Source organism: Eretmochelys imbricata, chromosome 8, assembly GCF_965152235.1.
Source record: "Eretmochelys imbricata isolate rEreImb1 chromosome 8, rEreImb1.hap1, whole genome shotgun sequence".
NCBI lineage: Eukaryota > Metazoa > Chordata > Testudines > Cheloniidae > Eretmochelys > Eretmochelys imbricata.
Genome location: NC_135579.1, coordinates 45,756,157 through 45,774,534, shown reverse-complemented (window position 1 = coordinate 45,774,534; position 18,378 = coordinate 45,756,157). Strand labels below are relative to the sequence as shown.

The 18,378-nt window shown below is 43.7% G+C and overlaps 1 protein-coding gene across 1 annotated transcript in view; it reads left to right on the top strand.

The window, feature by feature from the left end:
• LOC144268722 (dynamin-3-like) overlaps positions 1-18,378 on the top strand; it is a 101,307-nt gene that overhangs the window by 61,588 nt on the left and 21,341 nt on the right. The window contains exons 3-4 of the mRNA XM_077823895.1: positions 12,266-12,430; positions 17,751-17,977. Coding sequence (XP_077680021.1) covers positions 12,266-12,430; positions 17,751-17,977 — 392 coding nt within the window. The remainder of the gene's footprint in view (positions 1-12,265; positions 12,431-17,750; positions 17,978-18,378) is intronic.

Below are 18,378 nucleotides of genomic sequence, written 5' to 3'. Positions count from 1 at the left end.
CAGAGTAAAAAGAGACATGCTTTTAGCTGAGTTATGCACTTGCACTTACTCAAAATGGGATTACATGTTGCTCAGTGGGAACAGATTGGGACTGCTTGACTGTTCTGCACCAAAGCAGACTTAATGGATTTCAGTGATATGCACTGTGACAGGGTCAGGCCAGATGGCTACAGGAGAGTGGTAGAAGGCAGATATATTAGCCCCAGGTTAAGTAGGTCCCTTTTCCCTGGGTAAGGTAACAGGGAAGGTTCCAGAACAATCAGGAACCTTCTGGAGACAATTAAGACAGACAGGCTGATTAGAACACCTGCAGCCAATCAAGAAGCTGCTAGAATCAATTAAGCCAGGCTAATCAGGGCACCTGGGTTTAAAAAGGAGCTCACTTCAGTTTGTGGTGTGTGTGTGAGGAGCTGGGAGCAAGAGGCACTAGGAGCTGAGAGTGAGAACGCGGACTGTTGGAGGACTGAGGAGCACAAGCATTATCAGACACCAGGCGGAAGGTCCTATGGTGAGAATAAAGAACGTGTTGGGAGGAGGCCATGGGGAAGTAGCCCAGGGAGTTGTAGCTGTTGCACAGCTGTTCCAGGAGGCACTCTAGACAGCTGCATTCCACAGGGCCCTGGGCTGGAACCCGGAGTAGAGGGCGGGCCCGGGTTCCCGCCAAATCCTTCCAACTCCTGGTCAGACACAGGAGGAGTCGACCTGGACTGTGGGTTCAGAAAAACAGCCAAGCTGAGGGCTTCCGTGAAGCTCCAAGGTGAGGAAATCTGCCAATAAGCGCAAGACCCCCAAGGTAGAGGAGGAACTTTGTCACAGCATGTATGTGCAGTGGACTGTAAATAATTGCAGTGATTATAATCTTGTATTGCATTCTCCTTGTGCTGAATGCAGTACAAATGAGAAATGGTAGACAAATAAGAGTCATGCTTGATATGATGTAGCCATCATCAGGGATTCCTGTTATAGACAAGTGGGAGCAGTCTGGTGAAGCAGGGAAAAATACCTTATCCAACCTAATCCTTTATTTTTGGCTTGAACTTTATTTTCGATTCCATAGCCCAGCCTCCGTGATGTTATGATTTTGGAGTTTTTACACCCACTCTGTTTCTTACTTGAGATGGATGTGCTGCTGTATTTCACCACAAGCTTTACTAACCCTTCTAAACAATATTTGATATCTTGGAATATGTCCCTCAAGAAGATCTTTCTTACTATTATCAATTATTGCTGTCCCACCAGCCAATCCTTGCTCTCTACTTATCCAGCATTTGAAAACTCTATTATTTAGTCATAGCCAATGTCCCCTGCTGGTATTGGTATATTGTAAAATGGAGGTAGCTTTTTGCTTGATGTAATGTTTCAGATTTTTTGGTAGGGATTTCCATTTGCAAACAAAAAAATCAAATTTATAGTCAGACGACTATTTTCTGACAAAGATATAGAAACAGTATCTCAGTAATTCTCATCCAGTAACTTAGTAATGAGATCTACCACAGGCATCAGTGTATTTTATAATATTACAAAGTATTGCTTTGCTTTAATTTAATTAGATTCGGCTATTTTCCCAGCAATCCAAATGCTTCTATTTTACCTCCTGCCATCCTTTTTAAAAGAATGTTATGTTTGATAGAAGAAAGTACTTTATTGTTTGAGAAACTCTTCTAATTAAATAACTAGGCAAATTCTCCTTTTTGGAACTGAAATCCTGAAATGTTATATGAGACATTTTTATGCATGTTTGCAGCTGCCTGACGTGATAAAATCATGGCAGAGATGATATTGTTCACCCTGTGTGGTCAATGCAGGGTTGTTCTTAACAATGTATTTTTCAGTACTTTGTCCAGGTTTGCTTTAAATATTCAATGTTTTGGAACTTTTTAATAGGAAACTAGTTGACAGCCATATAAATCTTACTGTCAGGAAGATTATCCTGATGTTCAGCTGAACTCTTCCTTTTCTGAACTGTATTCCATTACTTGTACCCCACAGAATAATTTCTCTTACTCCAGAGCGTTTCCAACCTTCCAGAAGACAGATGTCTCCTCTCAGTTGTCATGTAGACATGCACATATAAGGTGAAATCCTGTTGCCATTGAAATCAATGGCAAAGCTCCCATTGACTTCAGTGGGACCATGATTTCACCAGTAGTTTTTATTCTTCCTTCATGTGTCACTTTTATCCACCCCTGAATCCTTTTTGCTGCCATTCTCCAAACTTCCTTATACAGAGGATGTCTGAATCCACTATTTCAAGTGTGGGTGCATCAGTAACACTAATCCATACTGTTCATTTCATTAGCAGCTTTCATCCAAGCATCTTAGAGCGCTTTATGAACGTTAATCAATTAAGACTCCCCACCCTTTTGTAAAGTACATAAGTAGTAGTATCTTCCTACAAATGAGGGGACAGTGGCGTAGGGAAGGATTATCGCCTCTGCTCGGTGGCATGATGAATGTGTGTTTGAAGTGTAATATCCCTCTGGCTGCCATATTACCTTTCAAAGTATCTGCTCTCACTGCTAAGGCTTTAAGGTTTTCCCCACTGTTGAATATCTGCACTTTGAGTAATTTTTCCCCAGATGTATTAGTTTTCATTTGTCTAAGATGAATCTCATTGTCTTAGCCCTGTGGTTTTCAACATTTTTTTTCATTTGTGGACCCCTGAACATTTTTGAATGGAGGTGCGGACCCCTTTGGAAATCTTAGACATAGTCTGTGGACCCAAAGTTGAAAACCACTGTCCTTTAGCCTATTTCTCTGCTCTTTAGATCCTTCTTAATTATCTCTTTATCCTTCCTGGTGGTGGCAGCACCTCCCAGATTAATTGTCAGATTTTGTAATTAGTATATTCCTCTTCCAGGCCATTAATGAAGATATTAAACAAGAGCAAACATAAGATAGCTAAATTGTAGCAACCCAATAGACACCTACCCTACAGCCACACATTGCCACGTACTGCATCCTTGTAAAATTGTGTAAAAATAAACCAAAACCCCCCAGCAACAACTAATATTAACAAGCAACTCAGGAAATGAACTCTACTAGCTTGCCCTTGCTAAGGCAGGATAGAGGCATGTTCTTCTGGTGGTGGGGAAGAAGGGGAGAGGAGAACATTTACTGTTCCTCTAGTGTGGGAAGAGGGAATGAGCTGTCGTTGCTGCTGGCTAGGGGAGTTAGAGGCACTGAAAGGATCCTCTTTGCCTTCCACCTCTTCCCGGGACTGGAGGAGAGGTAGAGAAGGTTGTTTCCTGGCTTCTTAGACTTCCTTCTTGAGCAGCTTTGTTGGCCTGACACCTCCTCCCATTCTTTCATCTGCCTTCCTCTACATGGTGGGATAAAATGGTGGGAGGAACATTGATCAAAGGTGCTGCTCCGAGGTAGTTCCAAATAATTTTTGAAGAGGAAAGCAGCAGTTATATGACTGCCAGAGTCAGGGCGCCCAGCCAGCTGAACAATTTACATGCGCCAGGTGAATATGCCAATGGAAATTTGCAAGGCTGGATTATGGTTGCTCTTTATTTCTGCATTCCAGCTGGTTTTCAGTCCCATGCTCCAGGTCATTTGGAAAGAATTCTGCAGTAAGAGTCTGTGAGACACCATAAAATCTTTCCCTCTCTAGATACAAAACATCTTCTATGTTCTCTTCAGCCACTAATTTAGTAATTCTATTTATAACAAAGCTATTGGTCGTCAAGTACCATCCTGATTGCTGTTTTGCTATTCCAACCATTGAGCTTCATGATCTGTCAGCTGAAGTGGTGGAGAAAGCTCTTAGCAGGTGAAAGGCACTAATATGACTATTTAAAAGTAGGATAATGGCTTGAAATGTTCAGCTTCTGCCTTTAAGATTCTTTAATCATGGTCACAGAGAGAGAATCAGATGCAGGGGTGCTGGGACAATTTTTATAGTTGGGGTGCTGATGACGGAAGCCACGTACAGTATTTGGTGTTTGTTATTACTACTTCAAGCCAGGGAGTGCAGCAGCACCATTAGTTCCAGCGCCACTGAACAGACGTGACTTTTTGCATTAGTCTGTCTTGTCCTATTCTCTGCAAGAGACTTCAACAGCATATTCCTATTTAAAAGGTATAATGGAGCCCATTCAGAAGGTGTACTATTGTAACCCACACACCTTCTGGTTGTGGTGTTCTTATGCTCAAATGAATTGGTTAGTCTCTAAGGTGCCACAAGTACTCCTTTTCTTTTTGCGAATACAGACTAACACGGCTGTTACTCTGAAATCTGTCCCATATAGTGGCACCAAGACCACTTAAAGCCCTGGTCTACACTAGGACTTTAGGTCGAATTTAGCAGCATTAAATCGATGTAAACCTGCACCTGTCCACACGATGAAGCCCTTTATTTCGACTTAAAGGGCTCTTAAAATCGATTTCCTTACTCCACCCCTGACAAGTGGATTAGCGCTTAAATCGGCCTTGCCGGCTCGAATTTGGGGTACTGTGGACAGAATTCGACAGTATTGGCCTCCGGGAGCTATCCCAGAGTGCTCCATTGTGACCACTCTAGACAGCACTCTCAACTCAGATGCACTGGCCAGGTAAACAGGAAAAGAACCGCGAACTTTTGAATCTCATTTCCTGTTTGGCCAGCGTGGCAAGCTGCAGGTGACCATGCAGAGGTCATCAGCAGAGTGACCATGATGGAGTCCCAGAATCGCAAAAGAGCTCCAGCATGGACAAACGGGAGGTACGGGATCTGATCACTGTTTGGGGAGAGGAATCCGTGCTATCAGAACTCCGTTCCAGTTTTCGAAATGCCAAAACCTTTGTCAAAATCTCCCAGGGCATGAAGGACAGAGGCCGTAACAGGGAACTGAAGCAGTGCCGCGTGAAACTGAAGGAGCTGAGGCAAGCCTACCAGAAAACCAGAGAGGCGAACGGCTGCTCCGGGTCAGAGCCCCAAACATGCCGCTTCTATGATGAGCTGCATGCCATTTTAGGTGGTTCAGCCACCACTACCCCAGCCGTGTTGTTTGACTCCTTCAATGGAGATGGAGGCAATACGGAAGCAGGTTTTGGAGACTAAGAAGATGATGATGATGATGAGGTTGTAGATAGCTCACAGCAAGCAAGCGGAGAAACCGGTTTTCCCGACAGCCAGGAACTGTTTCTCACCCTGGACCTGGAGCCAGTACCCACCAAACCCACCCAAGGCTGCCTCCTGGACCCAGCAGGCGGAGAAGGGACCTCCGGTGAGTATACCTTTTAAAATACTATACATGGTTTAAAAGCAAGCATGTGAAAGGATTACTTTGTCCTGGCATTCGCGGCTCTCCTGGATGTACTCTCAAAGCCTTTGCAAAAGGTTTCTGGGGAGGGCACCCTTATTGCGTCCTTCATGGTAGGACACTTTACCACTCCAGGCCAGTAACACATACTCGGGAATCATTGTACAACAAAGCATTGCAGTGTATGTTTGCTGGCGTTCAAACAACATCCGTTCTTTATCTCTCTGTGTTATCCTCAGGAGAGTGAGATATAATTCATGGTCCCCTGGTTGAAATAGAGTGCTTTTCTTCAGGGGACACTCAGAGGAGCCCATTCCTGCTGGGCTGTTTGCCTGTGGCTAAACAGAAATGTTCCCTGCTGTTAGCCACAGGGAGGGGGGAAGGTTGAGGGGGTAGCCACGCGGTGGGGGGAGGCAAAATGCGACCTTGTAACGAAAGCACATGTGCTATGTATGTAATGTTAACAGCAAGGTTTACCCTGAAAGAGTGTAGCCACTGTTTTATAAAATGTGTCTTTTTAAATACCGCTGTCCCTTTTTTTTTTCTCCACCAACTGCATGTGTTTCAATGATCACAGGATCTTCTCCTTCCCAGAGGCTAGTGAAGCTTAGAAAGAAAAAAAAAAAAAAACGCACTCGCGATGAAATGTTCTCCGAGCTCATGCTGTCTTTCCACACTGACAGAGCACAGACGAATGCGTGGAGGCAAATAATGTCAGAGTGCAGGAAAGCACAAAATGACCGGGAGGAGAGGTGGGGGGCTGAAGACAGGGCTGAAGCTCAAATGTGGCGGCAGCGTGATGAGAGGAGGCAGGATTCAATGCTGAGGCTGCTGGAGGACCAAACCAGTATGCTCCAGTGTATGGTTGAGCTGCAGCAAAGGCAGCTGGAGCACAGACTGCCACTACAGCCCCTGTGTAACCAACCGCCCTCCTCCCCAAGTTCCATAGCCTCCACACCCAGACGCCCAAGAATGCGGTGGGGGGGCCTCTGGCCAACCAGCCACTCCACCACAGAGGATTACCCAAAAAAAAGAAGGCTGTCATTCAATAAATTTTAAAGTTGTAAACTTTTAAAGTGCTGTGTGGCATTTTCCTTCCCTCCTCCACCACCCCTCCTGGGCTACCTTGGTAGTCATCCCCCTATTTGTGTGATGAATGAATAAAGAATGCATGAATGTGAAGCAACAATGACTTTATTGCCTCTGCAAGCGGTGATTGAAGGGAGGAGGGGAGGGTGGTTAGCTTACAGGGAAGTAGAGTGAACCAAGGGGCGAGGGGTTTTCATCAAGGAGAAACAAACAGAACTTTCACACCGTAGCCTGGCCAGTCATGAAACTGGTTTTCAAAGCTTCTCTGATGCGTACCGCGCCCTCCTGTGCTCTTCTAACCGCCCTGGTGTCTGGCTGTGCATAACCAGCAGCCAGGCGATTTGCCTCAACCTCCCACCCCGCCATAAACGTCTCCCCCTTTACTCTCACAGATATTGTGGAGCACACAGCAAGCAGTAATAACAGTGGGAATATTGGTTTCGCTGAGGTCTAAGCGAGTCAGTAAACTGCGCCAGCGCACCTTTAAACGTCCAAATGCACATTCTACCACCATTCTGCACTTGCTCAGCCTGTAGTTGAACAGCTCCTGACTACTGTCCAAGCTGCCTGTGTACGGCTTCATGAGCCATGGCATTAGGGGGTAGGCTGGGTCCCCAAGGATACATATAGGCATTTCAACATCCCCAACAGTTATTTTCTGGTCTGGGAATAAAGTCCTTTCCTGCAGCTTTTGAAACAGACCAGAGTTCCTGAAGATGCGAGCGTCATGTACCTTTCCAGGCCATCCCACGTTGATGTTAGGGAAATGTCCCTTGTGATCCACCAGAGCTTGCAGTACTATTGAAAAGTACCCCTTGCGGTTTATGTACTCGGCGGCTTGGTGCTCCGGTGCCAAAATAGGGATATGGGTTCCGCCTGTGGCCCCACCACAGTTAGGGAATCCCATTGCAGCAAAGCCATCCACTGTGACCTGCACATTTCCCAGGGTCACTACCCTTGATATCAGCAGATCTTTGATTGCGTGGGCTACTTGCATCACAGCAGCCCCAACAGTAGATTTGCCCACTCCAAATTGATTCCCAACTGACCGGTAGTTGTCTGGCGTTGCAAGCTTCCACAGGGCTATCGCCACTCGCTTCTCAACTGTGAGGCCTGCTCTCATCTTGGTATTCATGCGCCTCAGGGCAGGGGAAAGCAAGTCACAAAGTTCCATGAAAGTGCCCTTACGCATGCAAAAGTTTCGCAGCCACTGGGAATCGTCCCAGACCTGCAACACTATGTGGTCCCACCAGTCTGTGCTTGTTTCCCGAGCCCAGAATCGGCGTTCCACAGCATGAACCTGCCCCATTAGCACCATGATGCATGCATTGGCAGGGCCCATGCTTTCAGAGAAATCTGTGTCCATGTCCTGATCACTCACGTGACCGCACTGACGTCGCCTCCTCGCCCGGTATCGCTTTGCCAGGTTCTGGTGGTGCATATACTGCTGGATAATGCATGTGGTGTTTAATGTGCTCCTAATTGCCAAAGTGAGCTGAGCGGCCTCCATGCTTGCCTTGGTATGGCGTCCGCACAGAAAAAAGGCGCGGAACGATTGTCTGCCGTTGCTCTGACGGAGGGAGGGGCGACTGAGGACACGGCTTACAGGCTTGGCTTCAGGGAGCTAAAATCAACAAAGGGAGTGGCTTTACATCACGGAGTATTTCAGGCAGGACTTCACGGAGGGTTCCAATAAGAAATGGTGCACCTAAGTTATTGTTCTTATTGGAACAAGGAGGTTAGCCTGGCCTCTGATTGATACATGGCTAGATTTACCTCGCTGCACCTTCTCTGTGAGTGACTGCAGTGTGACCTAGAGGAATGAGTCCCCTAGACAGGGGAGGAGGCAAATGAGTACAAAACAAATCTGGTCTATTTCTTGTTTTGATCCACTCCATCTATCTTTTACATCTTTGGCTGGCAGCAGACGGTGCAGAAGGACTGCTAGCCATCCTCATCTCTTGCCTGCCCGGCAGAAGATGGTACAGTACGACTGCTAGCAATCCATATCGCCTGCCTGCTCACCATAAGAGGGTTCAATAAGACTGACTGCAGGACTAAAGAGAATGACCTGGTCAAGTCACTCCAAATTTAGTCCCTGCACCCATGTCTGCCCAGGTGCTCCCAGCCGACGTGGCCAGGAGCACCTCGGACATAACGAGGACGGCTACCAGTCGTATTGTACCGTCTGCTGCCACAAGGCAAGAGGTTGCTGCTACTGTGTAGCAATGCCGTACCGCGTCTGCCAGCACCCAGGAGACATAGGGTGACAGTTACCTGAGCGGGCTCCATGCTTGCCGTGGTATGGCGTCTGCACAGGTAACTCAGGAAAAAAGGCGCGAAACGATTGTCTGCCCTTGCTTTCACGGAGGGAGGGAGGGAAGGGGGGCCTGACGATATGTACCCAGAACCACCCGCGACAATGTTTTAGCCCCATCAGGCATTGGGATCTCAACCCAGAATTCCAATGGGCAACGGAGACTGCGGGAACTGTGGGATAGCTATCCACAGTGCAACGCTCCGGAAGTCAACTCTAGCCTCGGTACTGTGGAAGCACTCCGCCGAGTTAATGCACTTAATGCATTTTCTGTGGGGACACACACACTCGAATATATAAAACCGATTTCTAAAAAACCGACTTCTATAAATTTGACCTTATTCCGTAGTGTAGACATATCCAAAGAGAGAGATAAAATGAGTCTTCTCTACAGCCTTAGGTAACAGCCAGTTTGCTTTTAGGTCATGCAGTAGAGGCTCATACACTAAGCTCCCAAGGTCCCAGATTCGATCCTGCCCCCCGGGGTCAGTCAGTGCTACACTCTGCCTTAGTTGAGGTGTTTGTGCATTAATATAACTCTAGGATTTTAATGTGGCTCAGTGGTATGGTCTGCAGTTTTACAACAATGAAATGTAAATGTAACGGACTGTGGTATAACAAACTTCTGGATTTGTTATGAAATCTAGTTTTACCAAGCAGCCTAATTCTTATTGGTTAATTTGGGCATGAGACAGTTTGAGTCTGTTGAAAGGGAAAAGCTTAATAACTTTCAGAGCTTTTTAAAAATAATTATTATTATTTATTATTTGTATTGCACTAGTGCCCAGGAGCCTGAGTCATAAACCAGGACCCCACTGCGCTAGGTGTTGTACAAACACAGAACAAAGAGAAGGTCCCTGCCCCCAAACAGATTATAATCTTAGTATGAATTTAAAGTAAAAAGACAGTAAATTGTTGAGAATATTATTAGTGGAAACCTTTTTAAAAATTGCTTTAAACTTACCAAAAATTGATATAAAAAATAGATCAGCAGTATAAAGTATAATCTGTTACCTTTTCAAAAAGGATATTGATTCCTGCGATATTATCCACATTTTGTAAACATCACCATTGAACCTGCACATAAAAGGTTAAATGTTTGCAGACTGTTACCCTTCGCCTTCAAGATCAGAGACAAATTACTATTTTTATTTTACATTCCCTTGATGAGGATAATGATAAACATCTGTCACTTAGTTGCTTAGCCAGCAAAGAATCTTTTTGCAATCCTGTAATTTAAACAGGGAAAAAAATACATAGACATACACTCCGTTATATAGAGAGCATGGAGGAGGTGATAGAAAATTCCAGCTAGATCTGGGGGTACTGGGAAAACGGCATTTTATGTCTGCAATTACTTTGCTCAAAGAAAAATTCCATAGATGTATGCTTTTCCATTTATCTTGGGTATTTTAGAAGGGGAAATTACTGCTTGTTTCTTTCCAAACCCAGGGAGGAAAAGAAATATTCGATCTGAATTCTGTGACTCTCCACCATATGTAGTCCATTAGCAGAATGATTAAGGTTTGCATGTTAGTGTCTCTACTGGTGTTACAGAATCCAAAGCAGAACTTCATCTTGGGTTTCATCAGTTACAGTGCTTGAGTCCCATTCGCCCTCTCCAAATTTTTAGAAACTTTGCTAATTATTTTTAAAGCCGTTAGATTAGTAGTTTTCTCCATTAGTTTTGCTCTAATTAAAAATGTCTAACCTGTTATAATCTGTCATATTAAGGGCAATGAAACTCAAGGAGTATTTAATTTTTAAATGGTATATTAGACCTTGTTCCTTGGCTCAGCTACAAGAAGTTAAAGCTACTCCCAGTTGGTTTTTGGTATTGGTTGCATCAAGCTATGGTTTATAAGCAGTAAATGTGAAATGCTATTCTGAATGATTTACCTTCTAGTACCAAATAGGCCAAAACAGACACATTGTGTTAAGAGGTCATGTTGGGAGCATGTCTTGGTTTTGGAGTAAGAAAGGCTTGTTGCTTTGTGTGGGTTTTACCTTCTGCTGATTAGATAGTCCCTGCCCCAAAGAGCTGACAATCTTTCTGTTCCAGGTCTGGACAGCATCTAGCGTAATGGGGCTCTGGTCTGTGACTGGGACTCTTGGCGCTAAAATAATACTACTAATAAAGAATATAATACCTTTTTGTGTTTGAGTCTTACTGTAATGTATTTTCATTTAGTGAATATACTCCACTGGGATAAAATTCATCCCAGTGTAAGACTTAGGCACCGCTGCAGAATTTTCAGAAATTGTGTTTTGCAGGGAGGTGGGAGGCTATATAGCAAAGGCACTGAAGGCCAAGATTTTCCCAAATGACTAGGGATTTTTAGCATCTCAGTTCTGGGGTGCCCCACTTAGAATTCCTTGAAGTGTGATTTTTCAGATTCTCAAAGTGCTGAGCATCTGCCCTCTGAAAACCAGGCCCCTAGGTTGTCTCAAGTTGAACGCCTGAAGCCACTAGTTACATGAAAATCTTATCTTAACATTATATGAATAATGTAGTAGCTGCTGATGCTCACAAGTATGGCTGGTAGATAGCTACTTACCTCAATTAGATTTTGTTCATAGTATGTTATTCACACTCGATCATATAACTTCTGTTTTCTTTCATGCAATAGCTACAGCTGCAAATGGACAAGATTTTAGTTTTTGTTGTTGAAACCAGAACAGCTTAAATTCTCTTCCTGAGTTTCCGCAGAGAAATATTTTCTCTTGGGGTGGGGAAAAAGACATTATTCCCCATGCTTTTCCACTTTAAATTCAGTTCCTTTGGCTTATTTAAGCCTGTGGAAGCAGTTTATTTTTTGCCTACAAGATCAATGTACAGTAGTTTTCTTGTTTTTAAACAGTCCAAACTGAAATGAAGTGCATACCATTAGCTTCTAGTTAATTTCAGTGGTAAACACAGATCCGCTATTTCAGGTCAACTGTTTACATACAAACAAGCTATTCCAATCCAGCGGAAGAAAGGCCTCATGTGCAAAGCCTTGAAGTACTGAAACCAGAGCTGTTGTCATCCCTAAGTCATTTGTTGTTAGATGTGTTACGCCTCATCTAACAAGTCTGTGGCAGAGTTTCTGAATTTGTCACAACTGAGTCAGTTCTCAGTAGCAAGGCTAGAATTTACCCAGAGGACCAGAGATTACAAAATCAGAGTTTGTAGTGCTGCCTTTAGGAGTGAGTCACAAGACAATTGGCAGGTTGAATCTGGTACTTACGCTCTCTGTTAGTAAGTATTGCAATGAGCTGAGGGAATTTCTGAGGGTTTCATTCACCTCCTCGGTTCTTTACTGTTTTGAACCCAGCTTTGATCTAAAAATGTGAGTTTGTGTGGAAACATGTAACATATCCTCTGAAAATGGACTCACGTTGGATCTTCCATTAACCCCTAACTGCCAGGAATCCAGATTTCCTGCTGCTAAGCACTAATGTAAGCCAGCTTGATGCCTAACGGTTAAAGCTCCGAACATGCTGGTATCAAAGGAATGTGTTGCTGTATTACCAATCTGTAAGCACAGCTTTCTTGGCCCTCTTGTTCCAACTTTGAATGAGTAAATAGCATGGAAAGAGGTTTATGTTTCATTCTGCTTCTGTGTAGTTGGAAAACGATGAGAACAGCCAAGCAGACAATTTCTCCATGGACCCTCAACTGGAGAGGCAGGTGGAGACTATTCGCAACCTTGTGGACTCCTACATGTCTATTATCAATAAGTGTATTCGTGATCTGATACCAAAAACAATCATGCACCTTATGATCAACAATGTAAGTAACAACCTAGCTTTCTCAATCATTTTCAAATGTTTGGTTTTATCTTCAACTCTTAAAGAACTGACTCATTTTTAAAATAGAGATCACTGTTGTACGGTGAAGAGAGGACAACGAGCATATAGAATATCACACATTGCAAACATGAGTAGTAGCTCTGCCCTTATTAAGACAAAACACTGGAGTCTTCTGCAGCAAAAAGTCCAATGCTCTGCAGTTTCTTATAGTCGTTACTGTAGAATACTATAGTATTTTTAATGTAAGGCTGAGTTCAGTTCGTCCTAGTTGGCCTCAACAGTATTGTTTAAAAGTATATTCCAGATCCAGTCATACTTGTCCTTCAGTGGTGTGTTTGTAATGCCTCCCGCAGAGTGCAAGCTGGGAACTCCACCTAGACAGCAGCTGACGATGTGCAGCAGACCTGTATTGCACTGACCTGTAATCCTTAAATGACCAAAGGCTGTGAATGTCCTTGTTGCATAAAGGGGTCAGCCAGAGCCCCGCCACCTACGCTCGGGCTCTCTTTCCCCCCCCCCATCCCTCACCTGGAGTAGGCGGGACTCTGGCCATCAGCCCCAGGGTGGCAGCTGCAGCACAGAAGTAAGGTGGCAATGGGCGCGGAGTCATATTGATGAATATCACTTGTCCCATTGACACCTTATTTCTGTGCTGCTGCTGCTGGCGCCCACGGCGCTGCCTTCAGAGCTGGGTGCTCGGCCAGCAGCTGCTGTTCTCCGCTCTGCCTTCAGAGCTGGGTGCTCGGCCAGCAGCTGCTGTTCTCCGCTCTGCCTTCAGAGCTGGGTGCTCGGCCAGCAGCTGCTGTTCTCCGCTCTGCCTTCAGAGCTGGGTGGCGGTATATGTACTTGTGGGGGAGTAAACGACTACAGACACAAAGAAGGGGGGCCCAATAAAATAAGTTTGAGAACCGCTGGTTTAGAGTATCAGAAGAAATGTGTGTGTCTGTCTACCCCCTAGATCATCTGATTTAAAAGTAGCTTTGCATTAGCATTGCTAGCCCACTGCTTGAGGACCTAGAAGTCCTTCGCTTCCTGATAGAGTCCTGACTGGGATCCATTCTGTCCTACTCTTTGTACTACTACCGCTACTGCCATATTTGAATTAAATCACTATGGGAAATAGCACTTCCTTTCAGTCACTGACAGGACCTTCTTTAGGATCTGTTAAGTCAACAAAAAATCAGTTGTAATAAATAGAATACAGTAAAAAGGAAATCTGTCTAAAATGTAGCATTTACATGAGAATTCACAAAGCCACCTTTTATTTTTGGAAGGCTGATATATTGGAGGTTTGTGGGAATTACATTGCACCTGAGATCTGGATGGCTGGCATAGCAGCTTGAATGCAGTCCACTAGTTGGTACGGAATGAACAAGATCTTCACACAGTGGGGAAGACCAACTAGGCTTCTCTTAACTTCTCTTGGGCTAATGAGGCCAATCTTTGAATTATGTTAGAATCCTGGGAGGGAAGATTCACTGAGGCCTTTGCAGAAGAGTGTGAAAACAAATGGAACTTCCACATTTTTCCAAAATTAGCACAAATCTAGAATTCAGGAAGTGTGTATGTGGAGCAATTCTCTCTGCTCCCTCCAGAGCACAGCTGGGACCTTGCTTTATAGACTTAAGGGGAACTCCATTGCCTTTTGAAAGGGATATTGCTCCAGCTCCCTTTCAGAAAGTGCAGAATTTAGTGAACAGTTCCTGTGGAAAGTTTACATTACATTTTCTGCCACTCACGACCCCATATGGAATTGTTTAAGTTGAAATGCTTTGCTTCAGAAGTACAGTGCGGTAAGGCCTTGTACACTGAAACTCTGCGGCTGTCTTATTATTAAAGCATGCCAGGTGACAGTGGCACAAAGAAACAGCACATTTTTGACACTGTCTAGTTCTAAACTAACCTGTCAGTCAGAGTACACACCCTGGGTTTGAGTGCACCAGTGCTAGCAGAAACGCTGAGTCCACTCTTATAACTTAAAATTATGCCGAAGAATCAAAGCTTTTCAAAAGAAAGTGTGAACACTTGAGAATTAAATGTTAATGCATTTGTTTCCAGGAGGCTCGAATTGAAAAAAATTGAAAAAACCGTGAAGATGTTGCTTTTTTTTTAAATTGACACTGTTAAACAGAGAAAAGAATAACTTTTTGCTTAGCAAGCCAAAACGTCATGCAAAGAAATGGGAAGTAGGGGAGCAGCATTGGAAGCTGAGTCCTTTTCGGCAGTTTTCATTGTCTGGAGATCTTTAGAATTCCCAAACCATCCACTGAGAGAGAAATGAAATTAAACCCCTTTTAATTATTCTTTTCAATACATAGTGTCCCAGAGTCCTGCCTGCAGAGCTCTAGAAACAAATTGATCCCAAGGAAGTGGTTTCCATAGCAATCGCAATCCACTGAATATCTGTAGAACTTCCTCACCAGTTGGAGGGATCTTTAAGTGATGCTTACAATTCAGTGTGAAGTACTGGATTCAAATTTATTGTAGAGAAAATAGATGGATGCTGTCCTATAGCATGTCTTGTATATGTCTGTCTTGAATGTATATTGCTACGTTCCAAATCAGCTGCTAATTAGGGTGAATGTTGGTTACTTTAAAAGAAAAGAAAATTTACCACAAAAAACCTTCATCAAGTTATTATTAAAGAGTCAAACACACCTAAATGAAACACAAGGTCAGAATTCAAAGCTGACATGTTACTAATACATAGGGCCCTGCAAATCCACGGATATCCGTTTTATATCTGCGGACCATTTTTGCGGATCACAGATCAGATGCAGATACAAATTTTGTGCAGAGCCCTAATAATGTACCTCCTGGTGCTGAGGTATTGGAAGTTGCAAATAGTGGGTGATCTTGGAAAAGGCAGGCTCGGCTTGATGGATTAACTCCAATTTAAACTTTAATACAGGTCTTTTAATGTTATGGAAATGACTGTCTGCCTATTCGATCCCATGGTAGCGGTAGCCCTGCCTGTTGCTAGTTGAGATTTCCATGCATGCTCCTTTAGCGCCATCTGTGAGAGCAACACTTCAAGCTGCTCTCTGGGCTGCCTTGTGCTATCTCTCACCCGCATACAGAACGCCTCTCTCTGAATTCTTGTCCCTCCCTAGAAGATCTCCAATGAGGCAGGATCTGGGGTACTGGGGTATTAAGATGCTTACGGTGATTTTGAACATTGCAGGTTTGAGCCCTGTTTGGGAACATATCTTAAACAGTTTGTGTAATATTGTGTTTGTCCTGGAAGGGGCTAAGGTATCAGTTCCCCCAAGCCTGGAGAAAGCTGCATGTACAGAGGGCCCATCTTCTCCTTGGAGAGTTGGTCTGCGATCAAATGCATCAGGTGGGGAGGTAGACTAGCCACATAACAGCTCCAGTGCTGAGCTTACACTGGGATTCAGTGAGCATGCCTGGAGATCTGTGCTAGCAGTAGACAGGGATCTACCATGATAATAGTTGCAGACTGATGTTGTTCAAACAGATATTTGTGGTTTAACAATTCCTTTACGATCAGCTCTGCCCTTAATCTAATTTAAGGATTTTTTTTTAAGTGATGCCATTTAAATTTTCATTTCATCAAGTATAATTTGATGCTGTTTAACTAAGATATCTGTTTTTAATGTGGAGCTTCTGGCAATAGCAAGGAAAATAGTGTATTCTGGCATTTGATCAGTACCATCCGCTGAAAAACAGCGTGAGATTCATGGAAAAAATTTGCAGACGTTGGTAAGAATTCATATATCTCCTCTTGAACATGAACGGGAAACGACAATAGCTTCCAGTGACCATGTGCCTGTTTTTTCTGGAAGGCCCCACTACTTTTCACTGTTGGAAGGCACTGAACACCAGTTCAACTTAACCACTGGCTCTCAGGCCTTGTCTACACACAAAAACTGTCCCAGTATAAAAATAATTAGTTTTTAAAACAATGTAATTAAGCTAGTGCAAACTCCTCTGCAATCAGAGGTTGTACTTACGAAATCAGATGTTCAGGAATGTGTTACTGTTAGCATCTCAAGCTCAAATAATCTTTACAGAGTGAAAAACAGATGAGAAATAGATCAGAAGAGTTTTAAAAAAAAATCCTCCAATGCAAGGATTTAATAGATCAACAACTGGTCTCTGAATCTGTTTATCACAGAATTATTTAAATACCTCTAGATCTGTATCTATCTTAATGTGCCCCAGGTTTCTATAATCAGGGCAGGCATAGCAAGGAATCAGTATATTAAATTAGATTATATATTCAGTTTATAAGATGCGTGTGTATATGAGGGCATTCAGGGTCCCACTAAGTTGTCGGAGATGAAAGACTTGATGTGCAGTAGGTGAAATTAGTATTAAGAAAATAATTCTGAAAGACATTTTATAGTGCCTTAAAAATTCCATTCCCGGGGAACTAGATGGCGTACAGGATTGGTGATGGGCTGCCCTTTAACCTTTAGGTCAGCTGTTCAGAATTGGACCAAAAATGCTCTTAGGACTTGACAGCTGTTCAATAGCCTGTGTGAAATGAGTTAAAAATATAGGAGACACCTTACAGGCTTAGATCAGTACTTGCCGCTGATGGTGTCTAAGGGCCATATGCCTGAAAGGAAGGCAGAAGAACCCCACAATGCATTGTGCAGTGTTACACCATGAGCATATCTTGGTGTGGCATATGAGGGGTATTCTCAGTTCAGGAGGATCCTACAGAGATCTACATATTAACAACAATACTTACAAAAAGCATTTTTCTACTCTGTACCTCAAAGCACTTTACCAGGTTTATCAAGCAGAATTCTAAAAGTTTCCTCCCTTCCCACAAACTCAGCTACCTTTCCTAATGGCCAGCATCCCTGTGGCCTCAGAATGTGACCATTGGTTTAGCTAGTAGGTATATAGTTCTGGGACCTCCCCTCTTCCTCAGAGACTAGCATGAACTACTAAGGCTACTTTCAAAACTGGCACCATAGTGGGTGTTCAATACAGGGAGGTCGAGAATTGAATAGTTACACTGAATTAACCCTAGAGGTGAGAAAATTCATCTGGTAGAGTAGCATGCCACCCTGGCTTCTAAGCTTAAGTGGTTGAATAGTGAACTTCAGTTCCCAGTGCTGTCTGTCTGGCACAATTTCTCTTGATCTCTCTTCTTCTCTATAGATCTGGTGTATTCTCATTGAAGTGCCAGCATTCCAGTGGTGGCAGATGAACTTGATTGTGCCTTGTCCATTGTTTTGAAGACCTCAACTGTGTTTATGCAATATCTTATTGCCATTTGCAGCCCGGTAGCAGGGGTCTTCTTTTGTCTGATTTTCTAGGTAAAAGAATTCATAAATGCAGAGCTCCTGGCTCACTTGTATTCCTCTGAGGACCAAAACACCTTGATGGAGGAGTCAGCAGAACAGGCTCAGAGGCGAGATGAGGGGCTTCACCTGTACCAAGCCCTAAAAGAAGCACTGGCAATCATTGGAGATATTAGCACTAGCACTATATCTATCCCTGCCCCACCTCCAGTTGATGATTCCTGGCTACAGCAATCCCGCAGGTAAGGATCTTCAGGTCAGTTTTGCAGTGGAAATTAAGACAGAGAGCTAGATCTTCAACACCGCTACCTCTCCACCTTCTCTGGCAAGCTTTTCTCCATGTCTCAAATGAAATTCTTGAGAGAATCAAAAAACTCTTGTTGAGGGATGGGAGTGTGCAGGTGGAATTCTTGTACTGGGTAATCCTAAAAACCTCCCATGAGAGCTGAACTTAAACAACCGAATGCTCAGAATTCATCTTTGCCCAGTGGAAGGTTCTACCAGTTAAGCCACCAGCCTTCATTCCAGATATTTCCTGTCCTATTTTGTTCTAGAAGGGACATGGAGAAAAGGGTGCTTATAAAACTCTTGGGGAGAGGGTTCTGGTATATGAATCTGTTGGACGTGGCAATCCTTTTTTTGG